The 21669-nt window shown below is 37.4% G+C and overlaps 2 protein-coding genes across 4 annotated transcripts; one reads left to right on the top strand and one right to left on the bottom strand.

The window, feature by feature from the left end:
- Positions 1-505: 505 nt before the first annotated feature.
- Positions 506-3504, bottom strand: naa50 (N-alpha-acetyltransferase 50, NatE catalytic subunit). Of its 2 annotated transcripts, none has more exons than XM_059327340.1 (5): positions 3324-3504; positions 2005-2138; positions 1787-1906; positions 1625-1691; positions 506-1428 (listed from the first exon to the last, which is right to left on the bottom strand). In XM_059327340.1, the coding sequence occupies exons 1-5, from the start codon at positions 3329-3331 to the stop codon at positions 1251-1253; spliced, it is 507 nt and encodes a 168-aa protein (XP_059183323.1). In that variant the 5' UTR covers positions 3332-3504; the 3' UTR covers positions 506-1250. The 2 variants fall into 2 exon arrangements, with proteins under 2 accessions (XP_059183323.1, XP_059183321.1); XM_059327338.1 differs by having other exon boundaries at positions 2005-2141; positions 3324-3503.
- A 3830-nt stretch (positions 3505-7334) lies between these two features.
- Positions 7335-20527, top strand: atp6v1ab (ATPase H+ transporting V1 subunit Ab). Of its 2 annotated transcripts, none has more exons than XM_059327263.1 (15): positions 7335-7461; positions 11132-11235; positions 11832-11960; positions 12737-12951; positions 13041-13178; positions 13470-13621; positions 13707-13869; positions 14790-14898; positions 15004-15126; positions 16687-16801; positions 16891-16954; positions 17047-17250; positions 17366-17460; positions 17592-17763; positions 19829-20527. In XM_059327263.1, the coding sequence occupies exons 2-15, from the start codon at positions 11154-11156 to the stop codon at positions 19919-19921; spliced, it is 1854 nt and encodes a 617-aa protein (XP_059183246.1). In that variant the 5' UTR covers positions 7335-7461; positions 11132-11153; the 3' UTR covers positions 19922-20527. The 2 variants fall into 2 exon arrangements, with proteins under 2 accessions (XP_059183246.1, XP_059183247.1); XM_059327264.1 differs by lacking the exon at positions 7335-7461 and adding an exon at positions 7720-7847.
- Positions 20528-21669: the final 1142 nt, after the last annotated feature.

The following is a 21669-nucleotide window of genomic DNA, read 5'->3' as shown; positions in this document are numbered from 1 at the left end:
TAGAGCTCCAGAAAAGATAAAATTCTTCAAAGAAAGGAAAAACATGCTTATACTACAGTGGAGAGGACAACTCTCCTTGCATGCAGAGGGGACAGAGCTTCCTCTGGGTAAAACACTGTTCAATAGACCATACCAAAACTTCCAAACTATCAGCTGAGCTTCAAAGCCTAATGGTGTGTTTAAAAGAAGCTGACTGAGGCAGATAGTTTGAGAAGACCAATTCTGAAAGGTGGCTACATAAGGTGCCAAAGGTGTTTAAGGTAAGATGTCTCAAAACACTCCATGTGTTCAGAGACACACATTCTCACACACCTTTATTATACTAATGAAAATAATGCCCAAATCCAATCCCAAACTGCAAAACCGTTATTTAAGCATCCCTCACAAGTCGAAGTGGAGTGCTTTTCTCAGAAACACATTCAGTACAATATTGTTTTTTTCTTTCATTCTTTAATGTTTTCACTCTTAGTAGTAAACCCAGGAGAACCTCTGAACCATTTGCCATTTAATTGTAAAAAATAAGAACAGTTGAAGGGGAATTAAATTAATAGCCTGGAAAATAAAGATATTCAGAAATTATGAGTGGTGAACACGTCTTCCCACCACCTGAAAATCGTTCAGCCTTCTTTATGCCCGAACCGAGGGAGATACATTTCTGTTATTCCCCTGTGGACATGACATATCAACAAGCTGGTCAACTCATTTCCCATAAATCCCAGGATTCGGGTGGTGAGGGAATAGAGCTGTGACTGTTCCACGCAACAACTCAAAGAGTCATTCCAAGCTGACCAGCTGGGACTTGTGTGTGTCAGTGATGGTCTTTCAAACACTTTTACAGCTTCAAACCAACCGTTTTCTTTTGCTCAACAGTGTAGATATGTCCCCATTAGCTTTATAACCGCATAAAAACAACTCAAACACAAACAGTATGATTTGCAAACACCACACCCTCCCCTTCACCAGGTCTAAAACTGTCTGAAGTTGGCAACTTTGTCAATCGGAGCACTTTTGGAAACTTAGCTTTTTGTCATTTTCAATTGTCTGTATGAGGAAAGGGGAGGAATAAAATATGCAAAAATCAAAGGGGACCCCTTTGCAAAATTAATGCAGCATTTTTTGTACTTTAAATTTGTTTTTCTCTTTTTAGCGTCCTTTGAAGAAAGTGTTGAATGTGTCGACCCTGGGGCATTTGTCACAGTTCTGTTTCTGTGGAGGAGGGCACATCTGTGCTCTTTCCAAACGCTGTGCCCCTATTCTGCCTTCTGAAGCTCTCCGGTGGGCGGTGCACATGGGCTGCGCAGACTCTTCTGCAACACATGGGCATCCGCGGGCTCTATCCTCTTGTAGTAATTCTTTTTTGTTTCGATGATCTCAAAGCCAAACTTCTGGTAAAAGTGAATGGCTGACTCATTGCTGATCTGCACATGACTGTGGAGAGGGAAAGAAAATGTTTAGTGGATTAAACAGTTTGAAGAACTGCTCAAAAACTAACAATAGAATTTATTTGTTTACGCTATAGTTGAAAAAAATCAGTTTTGGTTAAAAAAAATAGATCCAAGTTTCTTTTTGTACAATCAACTAAAGATGCAATGACATCCCATGCACTCTATAATTAGAAACTCACAGGTAAATGTTGTCAAAAGTGCCATCCTTCTCACAGATGTTTAGCACATGATTCAGCATCTTTGTGCCTGGAGAAAGAGACAAAGGCAAAGTAAAAAACAGAGAACCCCCCACAGATCTCAAGGTGCACTGCAGCATATTTTAGAGATGCAGAGCTCCTTACCGATTCCAAGTCTACGGTAGGGTGCTAGACAGCCGAGCGTCATGATGTACAGTCTCTTCTGGTTCTGAGAGTGGTCCACTCTGCAGCACACAGCACCCACTGCTATGTCATTGAAGTATGCTGCAAGACAAAGAAAAAAGGGGTGAAATCCATTAGTATCATACTTTAAAATGTTTGAAAGGTATTTGGTAGTAAGTTACATCACTGATATTTCTTACCAAGCTTTGCAAGCTCTCCAACTTCCAGTACATCTTTGTAAAACTTGTCGTTGTAGCTGACAGGGAAGATGACCTGGTTCAGGCGTTTCAGCTGCTTAATGTTGTGGGGCGTAACATCCCCCAGCTCGATCCGGCTACTGGAACAAGAGCAAAACGGTCAAATGGCTGACAACAGGCACACAGTTATAGTCAGGATAATTTGACTCAAGTACAGTTGCCTGAGATTGTTAAGTGCTTGAAATCTTTCAAACTGCTAAACATGATCGAGCTTCAAATAAATGATCAGCAGAATATTTGTTCATTTTAATAATCTTAAAAAGGCAGGCCCTGGGTAAAATTAGTCCACAAAGTAAAGCAAAATGACCAGATGCGATGGAAGCTGTGCAAATGTCATACAACACAACTGCCACACTGTATTTTCGGATGCCAGATATCACTCTTTCACCATAACATAAAGACCCAAAGCTTATGATTTGCTTGCCTAATATTTACTTAGAAATAGACCTGGCACCTCCTTAAATCAAGGCTCAAGATAACCTTGGCATGTGTGTTATAATGTCTTGATAAGTGACCCAAACAGACCTCTCCAGCTGGTATGTTTGAGAGGTTCACTGTGGTATTTATAGGAGACTACACATCCAAAAAAACAGCTGTTAGTCACGTGTGTTGTTCATCAAGAAATACAGTGCCAGCATCCATCCAAACTTTAAACTGTAACGTTTCTGAAATCCTATCTGAACGTGTTAAAACAGCGTTAATCGCATTCATGTTATCTGAGAAGCAAGCCAAAAAAAGTGTGAGCATCACTGCCAGTTTGTTACTCTGACATGTCAGGTTACACTGAGCAAGCTGGAGCAGACTCTGAAGTTGATGTAACGTTATCACGGTAACCAACAGCAGGAGCTCTCCACTAACTTGCCTTGTAACTTTATTAACTAACTTGGCTAATAACCTCCCAGCAGGTGAAGTTCAGTTGAGCTGTTGTCGACTTTGACGCGAACGCACAAATGACTTGAGATCCAGTGTGTCTGTTTAGCTTAGCTGAAGTAGGTTTACTGACTCAGCTTCCCAGTAGCAGCTAGCTAGTTAGCGTTTCGCCACCTGAACGAACCGACAAGCGGCTTAAGTTAACGCTCATATCAGCGACAGAGCTGTTAAAGTAACGAGGCTGTTGTTTGTATTTTCTCTCCTGCACCTTAAAATAAAGTAGTTAGCAAGCTAGCTAGCCTCGCCGTCTCCTCCCCTTGTAGAAAAAAACAGACATGAAAAACTTTACTCGTGCTAAGCTACTTATTCGTGACTCAAAAGCTCACACTCACCCTTTCATTGTAAACAGATAATGTCCCTTATTTTCGATGAGGCTGAACTTTGGAGTTGTTTTGGGTAGAAAAGGAGGAATTTTGACAGAGTTAGGGTCGGGGATGGCTCCCGTTTTACCCTCCACATGTAGCTAGTTGCGGTGGTTGCAGTTAGCTTAGCCGCCGCACTCCTTCCACGACTGTGTGGAGACTGTCAACCCTGACCCCCGCATGCGCAGTAGCACTGCTGCATATTTTAGCTTGTGCTTGATGCCCTGAGTTTTGTCTCCCAGGCTCCACTGTGCAAGCAAGGAAATACCTTTGTTTAGTTGTATTCAGTGGTGGAAGTACATCTCGTCTCCCTGTTAAAATAATCGCCTAACTACTTTTTTCAAGTTTTGCAGGAAACACAAAAAACTTCACCAAAAGTGTAAAATATGACATTTATTGATCATTTCACTCAAAAAGGATGTAACAAAGGATGGCTGTTGTCATAGTAATAACACTGTGTGTAAAATATGTAACTTAAGATAAATAAATTACTTAGGCAATTTTTTGAACATGCCTTTGTGACTTAAGCAAGATATGGTAACACTTTATTTTGAAGGTGTCTACATAAGAGTCACACAAGCCTGTCCGAAACATGACGTGACCAGTATCATGAGCATTAATGTTACTTCAAAGTGTCATTAATGCTCATGACACATCCCATGTCATGTTTATGACACGCTCATGTCACTCTTACATAGACACCTTCAAAATAAAGTGTTACCATATTTTGCTTAAGTGACAAAGGCATGTTCAAAAAATTGCCTAAATCACATTTTATTTTCACTTAGGCATAATAAATCCGCTTAAGTCACACACTTGACATAGGCCATTATCTTAAAGGGGTAAAATCACATGATCTGATCAACTGAGGATGTAGGCGATTTTACCATAGGTGGCCGGCCTCATGAGGAGATGATTTAGCAAAAAACAACAACAATTTTGACAAAAAATGACATAGGCGATTATTTTAACAGTGTGACGATTTACTCATGTACTGTGACTTAATTGCAATTTTGAGGCACTTCTACTTTGCTTGGGTATTTCCACATGTGTAACATTATACTTCTACTTCACTACATTTTAGAGGCAAATATAGTACTTTTTACTCTCCTAAATTTAGCTACCTGCTTTCAGTTCAAGATGTATCAATTTAAAACGATTAAGCATGTTTTAAAAATAAACTACGAGTATATTAAGTAGTTAAATTAGCCTTACCTGGACAACAGTAAAATGCTGCTTAAATATTTGTATCAATAATAATAATACAATAATATATTTGAAATATATAAAACATCCTGAGAGGGGTCATTCTGCGTAAGAAGTACTTTTACTTTTGATACCTTAAGTACATTTTGATGCTGATACTTTACTTTTACTTAAGTGAGTTTTGGATGCAGGACTTTAATTTGTAGTGGAGTAATTTCACAGTGTGGTATTAGTACTTTTATCTAAGTCATTTTTGAACCAAGGATTTCCACAGGTTGAATTACAGTCAGCATTGGGTCAGATTACTTTGAAATGTAATCAGTTGGTTAATTCAAATTACATGGCCTTTAAAAAAGTAGGAGTGTAATCCATTGGATTACAAAAAGGATAATCTAATTTGAATTATTTTTGTATTACTTCAAAATCAAATACTGAAAATATTGCACACAGAAAAATGCACACAGCCCCTTCTTTGTCCTGTTTAAACATTTCAAAACATTTTCAATGCAAATAAAATGCATTCTGGATATTTAGTATACACAGATATAGTCAAATCAGTACTGGTACATACTGCAGGTGTACTCATATTCAGTGTATTATACAACATTTTGAGTTATCATTATTAAAAAACATTTATTAGTAAAGTCCCAGTTATCAAAACTGCAAACCTGGAAACCTTTTAAATAACCATGTTTTATTGACGTAATCAAGTAATCCTTAACAAAGCAGCTATAGTCTAATTGGGCATTTTTTGATGTAATAGATTATTGTTTTGTAATCTGATTACATAGGCTAATTGCAATTTCATAAAATCTGTAGTTACCAAACCTTGCTTATAGCAAATTAAAACAGGCATAAAGGATATATTTGCTAACCCCTGTGTTTGTGTTCTAGGATATACAGTATTGTCATCAAATTTGAGAAGAGAAGGTTTAAATTACCTGGGGCCATGATTAGATCAAGATGTGCCAATCATAGCGAACGAGGCGGGACTTGTACTGGAAACCTGAGAAGAAGCACAGCCTGTGAGGCTGAAGTCAGGGCAACAACTTCACTAGGCCATAGTATGCTTGTTCCAAATTATGTACTTTCATTTCTGGAACTGGTTTTTGAAGTTTTGCTGATGAACAAAATAAAAAGAAAAAAAGGCAAATGCTTTCTTTGTACACTGTCACGAAAACTAAATAAAAAACATAAACGTTGTTCTACATATTTCCTGACTAATTTAGAGAGGTAAGAGAGGTAGGCCTTTTAATTAGTAAAATCTTGAACATAGAACATTTATTTCCTCAAACATCGCCACATTTTAGAATATGCTGTAAGAAAAAGGGACTTGGATGAAGTGGGCTAAATTATTAATCACAGCCATTTGTGAGAGCGCCTCCATTTTGGCTCAAACGTTGCTGTAAAGATATTCAGCACATGAGAGATATGCTCCTCCTTTACTCTGCGTGTGTGTATGAAAATTAAAGTCTAAAAATATCAGACATGGGACCAAATCATTGTTTTGCAAGTATCAAATAGGGGTCTTTGCACTGAATTTCTAAGTCAAATGTATGATCAAGTCCCAAGTCAAGAAGGCAAAACCCAAGTCCCAACTTTGAGTTTTGAGTCATGAATGTTTTTTTTTAACGTGTATTTATTTTTTCTTCTTTTTTCTGCAACTTGATCGGATTGGTCTCAGAAATTAATTGTAAATCTTTTATAAAAGTAGCCTATTTAAATGGCACAAGTAAAAGGGAAGTTATGAGTCATTGATTTCATCAAATTTGTGAAAAATAGATAGTTACATCAAAGTAATTAAATACATTTGGGAATGTGCACTATGTTGTACAAAGGAAAATGTAATTTATTGTAGTGCAATAATGACATTCTAACTAGTGCAATAACTACATTCATAGCCTATTGGTGCAAAAATACATTGGATTTATTTACTTTACATAAATGTTTTGGCAGGTATTGTGGGCTGTGGATGGGTTTTTTTTGCTGAAGTTTAAGTTTTTGTGGTGTTTTTCTCTGCCTCCTTCCTCCTATAATAGCAATTTTAAAAAAAAGATTATTATTTGTATTTATAAATATTACTAAATATGCAACCTGCAATTTCTACAATTTCATAGTCACAACCGTCTACTATGTGACTTAGGCAATTTTTTGACCATGCCTTTGTGACTTAAGCAAGATATGGTAACACTTTATTTTGAAGGTGTCTACATAAGAGTGACATAAACGTGTCGCAAACATGACATGGGATGTGTCATGAACATTAATGACACTTTGAAGTAACATTAGTGCTCATGATACTGGTCATGTCATGTTTCTGATAGGCTTGTGTGACTCTTATGTAGACACCTTCAAAATAAAGTGTCACCATATCTTGCTTAAGTCACAATGGCACGTTCAAAAAAATGCCTAAGTCATTTATTTTAAGTTACATAATTTACACACAGTGTTATTACTATGCCAATAGCCATCCTTTGTTACATCCTTTTTGAGTGAAATGATCAATAAATGTCATATATTACACTTTTGGTGAAGTTTTTTGTGTTTCCTGCAAAACTTGAAAAAAATAGTTAGGCGATTATTTTAACAGGGTGACGATATATTATATTTATATTTGAGTGAATATTGACTATTCGCAGCGGGAGAACTAGCCAGATACTATTGTCGCTGATGCTGTATGCGACTGTTCATCTTGAGTAACTGATCTCCAACGTTCACCAACTGTAAACTCTTTGCGGCAGTCGCGGGGCGGATCCAAAATGGCGGCAGTTGCAGCGGCCCAGCAGTAAAACGGAGCAGCGAGTGAATGAAGTCAGCTGATCTCAGTCTGCTGTCACGCACCGCAGCACCCATCGTTTCTCTCTCGAGGCAAGACAGTAAACCACCACTTCACAACCAGACGGTAACTATAACATTTCCACAACTGTTATTTCTTCATATTACAAACTCACGCTGCCTTTTTTGTGTGTTGATAATGAAATAATGTCGCAAGTGTTACATCGTTGCGTCAAAATGGTTTGAGCCAGCAATTTTTCAGCCAGGCCGAGTGGCTGCTATCGTTTTCATAACACCGAATAACCTACGAAACTAGCTTACTGTTAACCTTGTTTTTACTGTTATTACATAGTGAGAGTGAGGGGAAATGACTGACGTGTTTATTCATCATTTATTTTATATATTTTACACTCTCCTTGCTATGTCAATAACGCTCGCCAGTGTACAGTTTCAAAGAAAGCTGTCAAACTGATTATCACTGCATCGAGACCACGTTAATATCACGATATGCAGGTAATTGTCATACCATTTAGTCTTTACTATTGGTTTGTTTAACTCAATAAAAGAAATCTATGTTGGCTGCGTGTCATGCGATCAGCTACCTGCATTCAAGGAGTTTGCAATTTACATGAATGTGTCAGGATGTTTTGTGTGGTCATCTCACTCACATGTAACATTTCGAGCCTTTTTTTGCACATACACTAATGCCTACATATATATGTCTGGTGTCAGTGTTGTTAACCTGCTTTCCAAATATGCAAAACTGAGCATAGATAAAATAAAAGCCTGCTTTCAACCCTCAATTACACAAAATACAGGTATAGTTAGCTAATCTGCCTGGTTGACAAGCTTTTTTTCACCTTTTAATTTGACATTTTTTCCCTTCGGTTGACCATAACCACCTTTCTTTACTGTTCATCAGAAATAAGCCAACATAACATATAAGGCCAGTGTAATAATGAAGGGTAAAATTATCTTTAGTAAGCTCCATGACCATTTTCTGTGGAGGATTGTAGTCAGGGAGATATATTTTCTCCAGTATGTCGACACAGTCATGATTTATACTTCCCAGTTTTGCACCATGCTACTTTTCCACTTCCTTAAAGAGACTCATATACCGAGGCCAGTCAGTCATGTGCCAGGATCATATGATCAAGTGTGATGTCTGTTATGGTAGATCAGAATGTGACCTTAACTGCTTGTATAGAGACTTGTATAGAACAAGTATCGATTAATTTAATTTGTACATTTTGAATTAATCAAGCAGGTAGAAGGTTGACTTTGATCTTATGTTAATTAATCAGCAGAACAGTGGACCTTATCTTCCTACTCTTTGTAGCTCTTTAAAAAGACATCAGATGATTCAATCATTTAGCCATAGGTGTGCTCAGTTTGTGTTTGATGAGATGAGAAGCACATACTTACCAACTGAAAGCAAGGTTGTTGTTTTTTTTTGTTTTGGTCCTTTTGTTGTAAAAAATAATGTGCTGGAAGAACAGAGTGAAGCCTTTAAAGGTGTCACTCCTGTAATTCCTGCATTTCGTCCATTGGTGGAGCTGCTCTGCTCCTGCACAGATGGGCTCAGCAGCCGAGCGTAAACAGGAAGATCTGTGCATCAGTGGGAAGGACAAGAAAAGGGCATGGATGCAGAGTGCTGTATGTGTGATATGAGTGTCAGATAGCGAGTGAGAAATACCACATTATGAGTATGAGAATGTTGTATGGCTCTGCTTTGTGGAATGCACACAGTATAATGCAGATAAAGCTGCTCTTCAGTGTGTGCAGAGCATCTGCAGCTTCTTTTCTGTGGGGAGGGGTTCCTGTCACGACTGATGACAGCTTGTGTTTGTGTTTCTCCTGCATGTAGCTGCAGGGAGACAGGATAGTGTGGAGCACAGATACCCTTGGAGATATTTGTTATTCTATTAAAAGCATGTTTGCAGATTTTTTTGTGCACATATGTGAAGGTAAAACAGGGGAACATGCAGCTCTGTGGGATTCCCCTCTAATGTTAGCCTGACACGTAACACTGACTGTACTACTGCACTTTAACTGCAGCCAAGGAGGAGAAGGAGATGAGGGGGATGGCCTAGATCAGGCACAGTAATGCTGAGGTGTAAAGAGTCGTGAGCAGTGATGTTGCCCTTTTTTCCGGCTGTTTCCACTGCTACAGTAGGAGGTTCACACAATGCCATGTAAATATTTATCTCAGATTTTGTGGAGTCTTTATATATTATATATTTTTTCTGCCTTTTTGATGAGAAGATTCAATTGGTTTAAATCTGTCGTATAAAAGCCATTTTGTGTCAAACATCAGGCTGAAAATGATGCTTTGATGAAAGATGTTTTGATTTGTTTATGTCTGAGTTGGCATGAGAATTTAAAGTAGGAAAAAGGGATTAAAGCCAACAGATGTGGCTTATTTGCGAACGATTATGATACCAATTTTAGAGGGGAAAAATGACAGATACGGTAGGGGTGGGCGATATGGCCCTAAAATAATATCACAATATTTCACGATCACGATTATTCTTCACGATATTACTAAATACTTAAAAAGATACAGAGAATATGATTTTTTTTTAGTCTGTATAAATAAATAAAAATCTAAAATGTAGTGTGAAGTGCAAATCTCAACAGTTGCCAAATACAAAAAAATGTACTCTTGACTCTTGAGTATGAGCAAATCATTTCGGGGGCATATTTTAATGACATTTTGTAAAGGAGAATAAAGGTTACTTGTATGTTTTATTTAAAGCATCTTATTTTGACAATCTTCTTGTAAGTTCTGTGGTGGATTCTGTTAACACACCGTGCTCTTATTTTGAAAGCTGCATGTGTTTAGCGACAGAGAATAAGTAGCTTTTTGTGATTAAAACAACTTTAATTGTTAGCCTTACGCCACTACATCAAGAAGTAGGAATGTTGCCAATATCATGATATGCATTTTTTTTAACCATAAAAAAAATATATCGATATTATTGTGAACGATACGATATGGCACACCCCTAACATACGGTAGCTAATATAGTGATTTTTTAAAATTGGAATTAAATATGACCTTTTCTATGTGGATTGTGCATCAATATGACCATGCAAAGGTACTCAAAAGGGTTGCTTTCTTAGAAATATCTCTATTTAAGAATATTTAACATGCATATTCATACAATACATTACATAACACATGCAACTCAGTCTAAAGAATAGTTTACAAAAAAATCAATTGCTGATCATTTAAATAAAGACTAAATAAAAAATAAATAGCTAAATATACACTAGTACTGTATGTTGACTGCTGATCACTTTTTTGTATCAAGAATACATAAAATAAATGGCTAACAACATTTTTAAGTCACTCCAGGCATCTTTTTTTTTTTTAATATGTTCTATTAAAATAAAAAGTTCATATTGGCGGATAAAAAGATAACATACAGTATAAGCAGATGCCGATAGTGATATATCTGTGATTGGCCCATAAATAATCAGCATCTAAAAGGGATGCACCTGCTGCATACAGTATTTATTCTGTTCATATTAACCAGTTGGCTCAGGTCTTAAACAGATTTTGGCGCTGTGGTCTCAGATTAAATGACTGTAATCAAAGCTCTCTGACACAAAGCTACTTTATGGCTGCTAATAAAAGTCAATACTTAAAATGTCGACACGGAGGTTGTTTTCAGCAAACACTGTGGAGGAGACAAGGCAGGTCCTGTGCTCCTCTGGTTAATTTTCCCCTCTGCTTTAGTTTTATCTGTGTCTCCCTCACATTCATCGTCTCCTCTTTGCTCTATTTCCAGTCGGACTGATCAACCTGTGAAGATGGACATGTCCAAGCTGCCCAAGATCAGGGATGAGGAGAGGGAGAGCCAGTTTGGATACGTTCATGGAGTCTCCGGACCAGGTTGGTCTACCACACACATAAAAACCATCATCACTATTAAACTCTTTCTCCACAATCTGCATGCTCTGCTTCACCACAGTATTTAAGCCGAAACAGGAAATGAAAGAGGACAAACTTTTTTATATTTTTTATTGCATTTTCCAACATAGACAAAAACAACAAACAACACACTGTGGCCACAGAAAACAAATATCCAATTACTTATTACGTAATACAGACAATACAATGAAAATGCTCTGTCCCATTACGATTGACAGTGATGTAGCAAATACACATCTGGAAAGAAGTGAAGAGTTGTTTAAAAAACAAAAACAAAAAAACAACAACAATTTTTTCAAAAATCTCAATTTCCATTTTGAGAGAAAATGCTACATTTTTTTGATAATTAAAAATAATAATTATAAGTAAATTAATGTCCTTCCTTATAACCCAAAAACATCAGTTAGCCAGTTTCCCTCATTGTTATCTATCATCCCTTTTAATACAATAGTTGTGAGTCATTTACCAGCGTAAAGAGGACAAACTTGTTTAGCGCCTGCTCTTTTGCTTCCTGGAGTTTCATTGTTTAACGTCTGATCACTTGTTTGTTTACATAGTGGTGACAGCTACAGCCATGGCAGGAGCAGCTATGTACGAGCTGGTCCGTGTCGGCCACAGCGAGCTGGTGGGAGAGATTATCAGGCTGGAGGGAGACATGGCCACCATCCAGGTCTACGAGGAGACGTGTATCCTTTTGACCACACAACTGTCCGTTTCCCACCTTTATTTAATGTAACTGCTCTCAGATTGATCCATTGTATTGCTACTATATATTTAAGTCAATATTAGATAAATTAAAAAATAAATAAATATGCCTATGACATAAATCCTGAAAAAAAGGGCAATAAACATAAATATATGGAGAACTATAAATATAAAATAAGTCAGCATTATTCAATAAATAAATAACAAACAGGTTTTTTACTTATTTTATTTAATTTCAGGGGACTTTTATTCAATTATGTCACATTTATTTTTTTCAGTAGACTACCAGTATTTTCTTGGTAGTAGTATTGTCTTTTTAAATAAATTACTTTTAAACTATTTATTGAATAAATTCTGTATTGATAGATTGATTTGATTTATTTATATGTATATTTTTAAAAATATATTATTTTCCCAAGTATATATTTTATGATTTATTAAATATCCAGATTTATTTACTAATTTATTTTATAGACACATTTATATGTTAATGTATTTATTTTTATTTATTTATGTTTTATACACTTTGTGAAGATAGTTAATTTTCTGGTCTGATTTAAAGTGATTTTCTCAGCTGGAAAAGTGATTATTTTTTTCTTTTCTTTTTCTTTTCAGAATAGAGTATTTTACTCATTCAGTTTGTATAATTAGGGGCCAGCAGATAGATGAATGTTGCCGTGTTACCCTCTGCCGTGTTAAAAGTAGGATCTTGCGTATGTAAATGTGAATAATAACGTTTTCCTGAGCTTGAAACCAGCCGGTGTGTCTGTTGGAGATCCTGTGCTGCGGACAGGGAAGCCTCTCTCTGTGGAGCTGGGTCCAGGAATCATGGGCTCCATCTTTGACGGTATCCAGCGACCACTGAAGGACATCAATGACATCACACAGAGCATCTACATCCCCAGAGGTGTAAACATCGGAGCCCTAAACCGAGACCTCAAGTGGGAGTTTTCTCCCGTCAAGAGCCTGCGGGTGTGTGTCTCTGCTGACTTCAAACCTTCAGTTTAACATGCCTAAATGATCAGTTATGTCACCTTCCTTTTATTTTAAATCCCTGTCAGGTTGGCAGTCACATCACAGGAGGAGACATCTACGGCAATGTGTTCGAGAACTCCCTTATCAAACACAAGATCATGCTGCCTCCCAGGAACAGAGGCACCGTCACCTACGTGGCTCCACCCGGAAACTACGACGTCTCCGTGAGTTCGCTGCACCTCCAGCCGCAGCTGTATTAGTGTTTCTGAAGTTGCTTGTGCTTTTTATTATTTTATCTATTTTCTTATCCTGCTGTATCTTATTTTATCTTATTTGTATTTTTATTTCTATTTCCCTGTCTTAATTGACTGTTTTTACTGTTTTCAACTGTGTCTTGCTGTTTTAATGTGTATGTAAAGCACTTTGAATTACCTTGTGTTGAATTGTGCTATACAAATAAACTTGCCTTGCCTTGCCTTGCCTTTCTGTTGATGTTTTGTGTGTCTCTGTGTCAGGACGTGGTGATGGAGCTGGAGTTCGAGGGGGTGAAGGAGAAGTTCACCATGGTGCAGGTGTGGCCTGTCAGACAAGTGCGACCCGTCACAGAGAAGCTGCCCGCCAATCACCCGCTGCTGACCGGTCAGAGGGTGCTGGACGCCCTTTTCCCGTGAGTCTCACATCGTCCTTTTTAATCTTTTCACTCAAGACGTGTTGGAAAGGTTTCCCTCATCACGTCTCTCCTCTGTGTGCAGATGTGTGCAGGGAGGAACCACAGCCATCCCAGGAGCCTTCGGCTGTGGAAAGACTGTCATCTCTCAGTCCCTGTCCAAGTACTCCAACAGTGACGTCATCATCTATGTCGGCTGCGGGGAGCGTGGTAACGAGATGTCAGAAGTACTGCGAGACTTCCCCGAGGTGGGTAGAGACAGCTGCCAATTTTCAGATACATTCTCAGTCCATATTGGGGGGGAATAAGGTGTAAACCACTTAACTGTTATGCATTTAATTGCTGCTGTTGGCAAAATTAGGCAAGGATGTTTTGTTAACTTTGTCTCTTCCATCGGTGCCTTTTTTATTTTTTAAACGTATAAATGTCACCATGAAACTTCCCCAGTTTATTATTTACATTAAGACAATTTTTTTTTGAAACGGTATCTTTAGATATGCAAATGATGTGTTAACTCATTGAATATGCACTAATTTGCATATATTTCCAGAACATAAATCTGAACATCGGATAAAGCAAGTTTGAAAGTTATTATTTTATTTTGTTGAGAAAATGGCCTTTAAAGATGTCATACATTCTTTAATGGAAAAAAACTATTTGAAGACATAATATTGTACCTGATTCATAGCAACAACAATATATAACATGTAAAACACATGATACTGTGTAGGAGAGTGGGAGCTTTCTAACGATGCCTGTGATCACCAGATTTAGACTACATTCAGAGTACAGCAAAAGGATCAAATATAGTAAGATATACACATAAATGTTTGTTTTTGGATGTTTTTTCTTTCCACTATTCTGATAGATGATGTGTAATGGAAGAAAAATAGCCCAAAACCTCAAAATTAATCAGTGTAAAAAAGACATGTTTTTGCCTGTACTGTCTCTTCTTTACTGCAACCTTTGGATCTTTTGTGAAATTTTGTTGGGACACTTCTTTAAGAGCCTCAAACACCTCTTCCCAAAATGTTCTTAATGTCCAAAATATGTGTCTATGGTTGCCAGTTAGTGTCAATTCGTCCAACATCTATTTGAGTGTGTTGTGCAGCTTGTATTTAAAGTTAATTGGCGTTCAGAGTGACTGACAGTGTTGTGTGACCAACAGCTGACCATGGAGGTGGACGGGAAGACGGAGAGCATCATGAAGAGAACAGCACTGGTCGCCAACACCTCCAACATGCCTGTAGCTGCCAGAGAAGCCTCCATCTACACAGGTGAACACTCTTTAAACACTTAAAACAATCATTCACCTTCTTCCTGTGGTTGTAGGAAGATTAACAAACATGAGTAGTGCACACTAACTCCGTTTGTTTTGGCAGGAATCACGCTGTCTGAGTACTTCAGAGACATGGGATACAACGTGAGCATGATGGCCGACTCCACCTCCCGTTGGGCCGAGGCTCTCAGGGAGATTTCGGGCCGTCTGGCTGAGATGCCTGCTGGTAAGTTTGGAGTCTCCTGGAGATTATAATAAGAGTTTAAGACTTTAGGCTTCAGTATTTCTGGCTTTAGCTACAGCTGAAAGGATTAATAAGTATATGAAGTTTATTTAGTATAGCACCCTTCACAGAGCAAGGTCACAAAGTTAAAAGTACGGTAAGACAATAAAAAAGTACAAAGAAACAATTAAACATGATAAACAACCTAAAGAACACACAAAATTACAAACACAGGGGCAGTTTGATTAAGTGAGTCTCAAGGCAAATATTAGAACAAATGCAAAAATGTATAAATAAACAGAGAACTTAACTTGTGGAATATTTGAATACATTAAAAAAAGATGATAAACGAATAAAACAGAGGTATGAAAACTAGTGTAAATGATTTTTGTATATATGATATACATACAGTGCTAAACAAATTTACTAGACCACCTGTCTATATATATATATATATATATATATATATATATATATATTATATATATATTTTAGAAATCTTTCAAAAGCTAAAAACGTTATTGTTATTTATAGTATATTATATATTACTGAATTCCTATTGATAGCCAGATTTGCTCACTGGGTTTCTCTGAGAAATCAGAAAATAATTAAGCACAACATTCAACCACTAAAACTCATTTTTATGTTCAGGAAGCAAGTAAATAACTATAATTTAACATCTTAATCAAGAAATAATAATGTGCTTTACTATTTTACAGTTTTTTATGAAACAGTAAATTTTAAAAATTCATGGATAACAGTAATAATTATATTTTCGCATTAAAAATATCATTTTCGTTAAAGAGCTTCTACATACTGCTGTTAACCATTAACCATTACAGAAACATAAAAAATGATTTTGGGAATTACTAATGCTGTTAATTTAAGGCAGCTGTGGCATAGACCTGAGGTTTAATACATTTGTTAAGCACTGTATATTTAGTTTATTTCTTTAGTTTTCAGTGTATAAATCTAAAGGAAACTGTACAAAGCTTTGCTTCGGTTTGTCATCACTTAAAAAGTAATGGCTTGCTGTTTATTACATTTTTTTGTATGTGTATTTAAGTTGTGAAAGTCAGGAATTAATTAAATAAATTCCACTCAACTAAAAGTAAAGTATGTGAAGGCAATCTTCTCTCACTGAATACACCATCTGGCACTTGTTTGTCTACATATGTAATCCTTTAATTCTTTTTTAATACTTTATTGCAAGGCTTCTTACTTTCACAAACATAATCAGTCATTTCGTTTTCTTTACAGTATTGTACCTTGCATTTTTTCCCTTTTTTTCAAGGTATATATTCACAAAGTAAATAACAAAACATAGGGTAAACAGACAAACATATATACAAGGCAAACTGGTATTTCCCAAATAAGGATGCCCAAGAAAAGGAATAATCAACAAACTAACGACACAAAAAAACCCAATAATAATAAATAAATCCTTTAATTCAGCTCTACAGAAGTTACAGCTGGTACCTTTTTGCTTTGTTGGTCAACTCTCTGAAATCTTGTAGTCATGTTTACTTAGTATTAAAATAAAAACTGTGTATCTGCCCACAGACAGCGGTTATCCTGCCTACCTGGGCGCCCGTCTCGCCTCCTTCTATGAACGTGCTGGAAGGGTGAAGTGTCTGGGCAACCCTGAGAGGGAGGGCAGCGTCAGTATTGTGGGAGCGTGAGTACAGATTGATCCACTAGAGGGGGACATTACTCTGCACAGCCTGTATGGACTTCAAGTTAAATAAATTGTTTTGTTACTTTCAGTGTGTCGCCTCCTGGTGGAGACTTCTCTGACCCTGTCACCTCAGCCACACTTGGTATCGTGCAGGTAAATGATCAGATTCAGATTCTGATAAAGTTGTTGATTTAAAGGTGCTCAGTTCTTTATCTCATGATGCTGATGGTGATTTCCTCTCTCAGGTGTTCTGGGGTCTGGATAAGAAGCTGGCTCAGAGGAAGCACTTCCCCTCTGTGAACTGGCTGATCAGCTACAGCAAATACACTCGCGCTCTGGACGAGTATTACGACAAACACTTCCCCGAGTTTGTGCCCCTGCGTACCAAGGCCAAGGAGATCCTGCAGGAGGAGGAGGACCTGGCTGAGATCGTGCAGCTTGTCGGAAAGGTAATGCAGCAAGTTTGATCTTTGGATAATCAGACTTTTTTTCTATCCCTGTATCGAGCCTCAAGGTCTGCTTATTCAAACACATTTTGAAGTCATTTACACATTATTTTAACAGGCATCACTGGCAGAAACCGATAAAATCACCCTGGAGGTGGCCAAACTGCTCAAAGACGACTTCCTGCAGCAGAACGGTTACACACCTTACGACAGGTAACTTCATACTAGATGTAGCATGTTCTCACCCACATTTAGATCAAAGTTCAAAGTAACCCTCGAGAGAAAGTGAAACTCTGTTGGTATTAGATCCAAAATGGCTGACTCTTGTGTCCGTCTCTGTTCAGGTTCTGTCCCTTCTATAAGACAGTGGGCATCCTCTCCAACACGATCTCTTTCTACGATATGGCACGGCACGCGGTGGAGACCACAGCTCAGAGCGACAACAAGATCACCTGGGCCATGATCAAGGAGCACATGGGAGAAATCCTCTACAGGCTCAGCTCAATGAAATTCAAGGTGTGTGTGTGTGTGTGTGTGTGTGTGTGTGTGTGTGTGTGTGTGTGTGTGTGTGTGTCCAAAAACTTGGATACGTCTCCTCTGCCTTATGTATTAGTTGTTCTCAGGTTGATTTGAAGCCCATAGAATAGCAAAAATACAAATGAATTTGTCAATTATATTATAATTTGATCTTTAAACCCCTTTAGATCTTGTATTTTTTCTTTATTTCTTCTAAAACTATGGAATTGTTTTCGAGCTTTAAGACCCATAATCAAAAGAAATCAAAGGGAAACATATTTGTGATGTAAAGCATTCATTGTTCTGCAGAGGTCACAAGGTGGGGAAGTGCAAATTGGACTTTTATGTCATAAGCAATGCAGTATCCTTTATTTTTTTAAAGCTGGAGTAGGCAATAATCTGGAAACAAACATGTGATCAGGCTTCATACAGCAACCTTTACGAGTTGTAGTCATTTATTTGAATTATCCGAATCATGACTGTGATCCTGAGGCTTTTTTTTAATCCTCTTTTTTTTTTCTTCCTGCAAACTTGTAAGTCTGTGTTTGAGATGACATCCTGTGTTTTAGGCCTTTGGTTACAGTTAGCAGAAGGCTGAACTATTCACAACATTTTCTTTGAACTTCTTCACCATAATTACATGTTTTATTGTGTTTATTCTCAGACTTTTTTTTGATAATCCATCTTGATATTTTGTTTTGCAGTGTAGGAAGTTGTTCCTAGTGCTGGAATAGACATTTCTTGCACCATTGAATCAGGCTTTCACCATATGAATTCACATGCACGCTTATCTGCATCTGCAGAACAGCCAAATTTTCTAAAATTACTCATGATTGGCCAAAGTCTCTTGTTATGGGCCTAAAAAACAGCCAGCTGAGGAACCAAAGTCTAGCTTTCTCCCAGGTTTTTATGGAATTTTTGCCCAGTGACTTCAAATATAAACTGCCTCCCCCAGCTTTAACGTTCAGCAGGAAGTCTTCCTTTACATCAGCTTAAGAGTCCCTTTGTGCTGATCCTTGAAGGAGTATTTTGAACTTGTTGACGTATTGTTTGTTGCAGTACGCTGAGAGCATTTATGAGTTGAAACAATGTGGAAAGTGGAAGCAGAAGTGGAAAGTTTAATTGCTTTATAATTGCTTTTTACTCTACCTGACGCAATGACCTCCACCCGTTGTGTTATCTTTTATTATTTTTCAAGTGAGACCTTGCAAAAGGGCACAGCATGAAAACATTGTAACAACATTATTGCCAGCAACATTAATGAGCTTATGAGTTTCCAAAGCAACAAGCAAGTTAAAAAACAAAACTTTTAATTACAACCCTGATTGCAAAAAAGTTGGAATGCTGTGAAAATCATGAAAAAATCAAAATGCGATGATTTGCAAGTCCTTTGTGACCTACATTGACTTAAATACAGAACAAACAGTACAGATATATAATGCACTAATATACAGTACCAGTCAAAAGTTTGGACACACCTTCTTATTCAATGGTTTTTCTTTATTTTTATTATTTTCAACACTGTAGATTAAAAAACAAACCAGCTTCGTGAGCTGCTCACCTGTAATGGTTTTCAATTAACAGGTGTGCCTTTTAAAGGGTTAATTTGTGGAATTTCTTGCCTTCTTAATGTGTTTGAGACCATCAAAGCAAGAGGTGGCTACTTTGAAGACTTTAACTCTTTTGTTTACTACATAATTCCGTATGTGTTCCGTCATAGTTTTGATGTCTTCAATATTAATCTACATTGTAGAAAATGTAATAAAAATGAAGAAAACATTGAATGAGAAGCTGTGTCCAAAGTATTGACTGGTGCTGTATTTGCATCATTATGCACCCTCATCCTGAATTTGATGTGTTCTGTTTTTATTTACATTTTACTCAGTTGTCTTAGTCAGCGCTGACAGTTTTAAGTCTGTACATGGTTCCAGGAACAAGGAAACACGGAACAATAGCTTTTTCTTGGAAAGTCATCTGTGACGGTCACAGCCAAAGCTTCATCACCACAGATCCTTCACAAAGATCCTGTTTTCTGCTCACTGACTGTATTTCTCTGTCTGCACAGGACCCGGTGAAGGACGGCGAGGCTAAGATCAAGGCAGAGTACGCTCAGCTAGTGGAGGACATGCAGAACGGCTTCCGTACATTGGAAGAGTAGACTCCCACCTCTCACAATCTTTCCAGTTTTCATCTCTGACCCCTCCACTGCTGAATCACATTCCACCTCCTCGTATCGCCCCCGAAACCCGTGTGCTCCCCCGTGCTCCTTTTGTGAGTGATTGTGTGAGTGTGTGTGTACGCAAATTCATGTGGAGGGAAAAGAGAAAGATGTACTGTATTCATAATTATTTGTTGCCTCATATAGGGCGCACTCTGGATCCTCTGCATGGTCGTCGATCGTGTGTGTGAGTGTGTGGATTTAATGTGCGTACGAAAGAGGGATCTCTGCCAACCCTGTTTCTTTCTTTCTCTGTTTACATGATTTTTTTTGTGTATCCGTGTTGCTCTTCCTGAAGAGGATTGTTCGGTTGATGTATTGTAATTCATAGACCATCTGTACAGAAGAGTATTGAATATAAATTTAATAAGATCAGCCTATTTATTGCCAGCATTTTGACGTGAAGGCTTTGTCGTTCTTTTCTTTTTGTTGTTTTTATGGTTGTGTTTCACGCTGTGCTGTGTCGTGTACTTTGCTGTGTGAGTGCGTAAGAGTCGACGCTCTGCTGTCCAATACTTTCATCATGTTACTCCCAAAGAATTAAAACATGGGGAAAAAGAAAGAAAGTGTTTGTCTGTTTGACTTAATAGTTTCTGATGATGCTGTTAGAGCTGCTGAACAGGTCTCTCCACATAACACTCATTCTCTCTGGCTCCCTGCCCCGAGGATGCTTTGTTCACACAAGTTACTTTAACTCACTCAAAGGTCAGGGCTTTATTTAGCGACTATTACGTCCACATACGTACTTTTTAAAAAGCGTAAATGATTATTTAAAAAAACACACCAACGCCATCATAAAACGCACATTGCAGCAGCTTGATAATCTGAATATGAATAAATATTTGGCTGCAAGTAGAGTCATCTCCTGAATAAACTGTGTCTTCGGGCTTCATCAGGTGTTTTCAGGTGAAGTGCTTGCAATTAAGGTTATATAAATTGTCAAATGAACTTACAACCAGATGACACATTTTCAAACATGAAGTTGTGTTTTCCTTTAGTTTAAGTTTTCCTTAAACTTTCTGCACATTGCTGTCACAAACATTGTACTTGTACTTGAGTATTTCCATTTTATGTAACTTGATACTTCTACTTCAATACATTTTGAGGCAAATATTGTACTTTTTACTGCAATACATTTAGCTGCCAGCTTTAGTTACAATTCAGGTCGAGATTTAAATTTAAAGTGATTAAACAAAAAATTAAACCTCATGAAAGTATATAAAGTAGTTAAAATGAGCTCTTTCTGAGAAAATTTAAACTCAGTTTACACAGATGCATCAATAATAATAATCCAATATTATTTTGGAATATAAAACAATATCTGAGTGGGTCCATTATGCAAAAAGAGTACTTTTACTTTTGATACCTTAAGAACGTTTTGATACAGATACTTTTGTAATTAAGTACGTTTTGGATGCAGAATTTTTACTTGTAGTGGAGTAATTCCACAGTGTGGTATTAGTACTTTTAATTAAGTAAGTAATCTGAATACTTTTTCCACCTCTGACTGTATGTCATCTATACAAATATGTAATTTACCATAGCTGTAAGGTGCTGTAAGAGCTTGAAAATAGCTTTCAAACAAATGGATGCCCTGAATAGATTAAAGGGAGGTGATTTTGGAGCCATCAAGTAGTTCTGTGGAGACCAATGAGCGTCACCGATCAGATGACAACTCCCTTCAGGTA

The sequence above is a fragment of the Centropristis striata genome, chromosome 23, assembly GCF_030273125.1.
Source record: "Centropristis striata isolate RG_2023a ecotype Rhode Island chromosome 23, C.striata_1.0, whole genome shotgun sequence".
In the NCBI taxonomy this organism is placed as follows: Eukaryota; Metazoa; Chordata; class Actinopteri; order Perciformes; family Serranidae; genus Centropristis; species Centropristis striata.
This window is presented reverse-complemented; position numbering and strand designations above follow the sequence as displayed.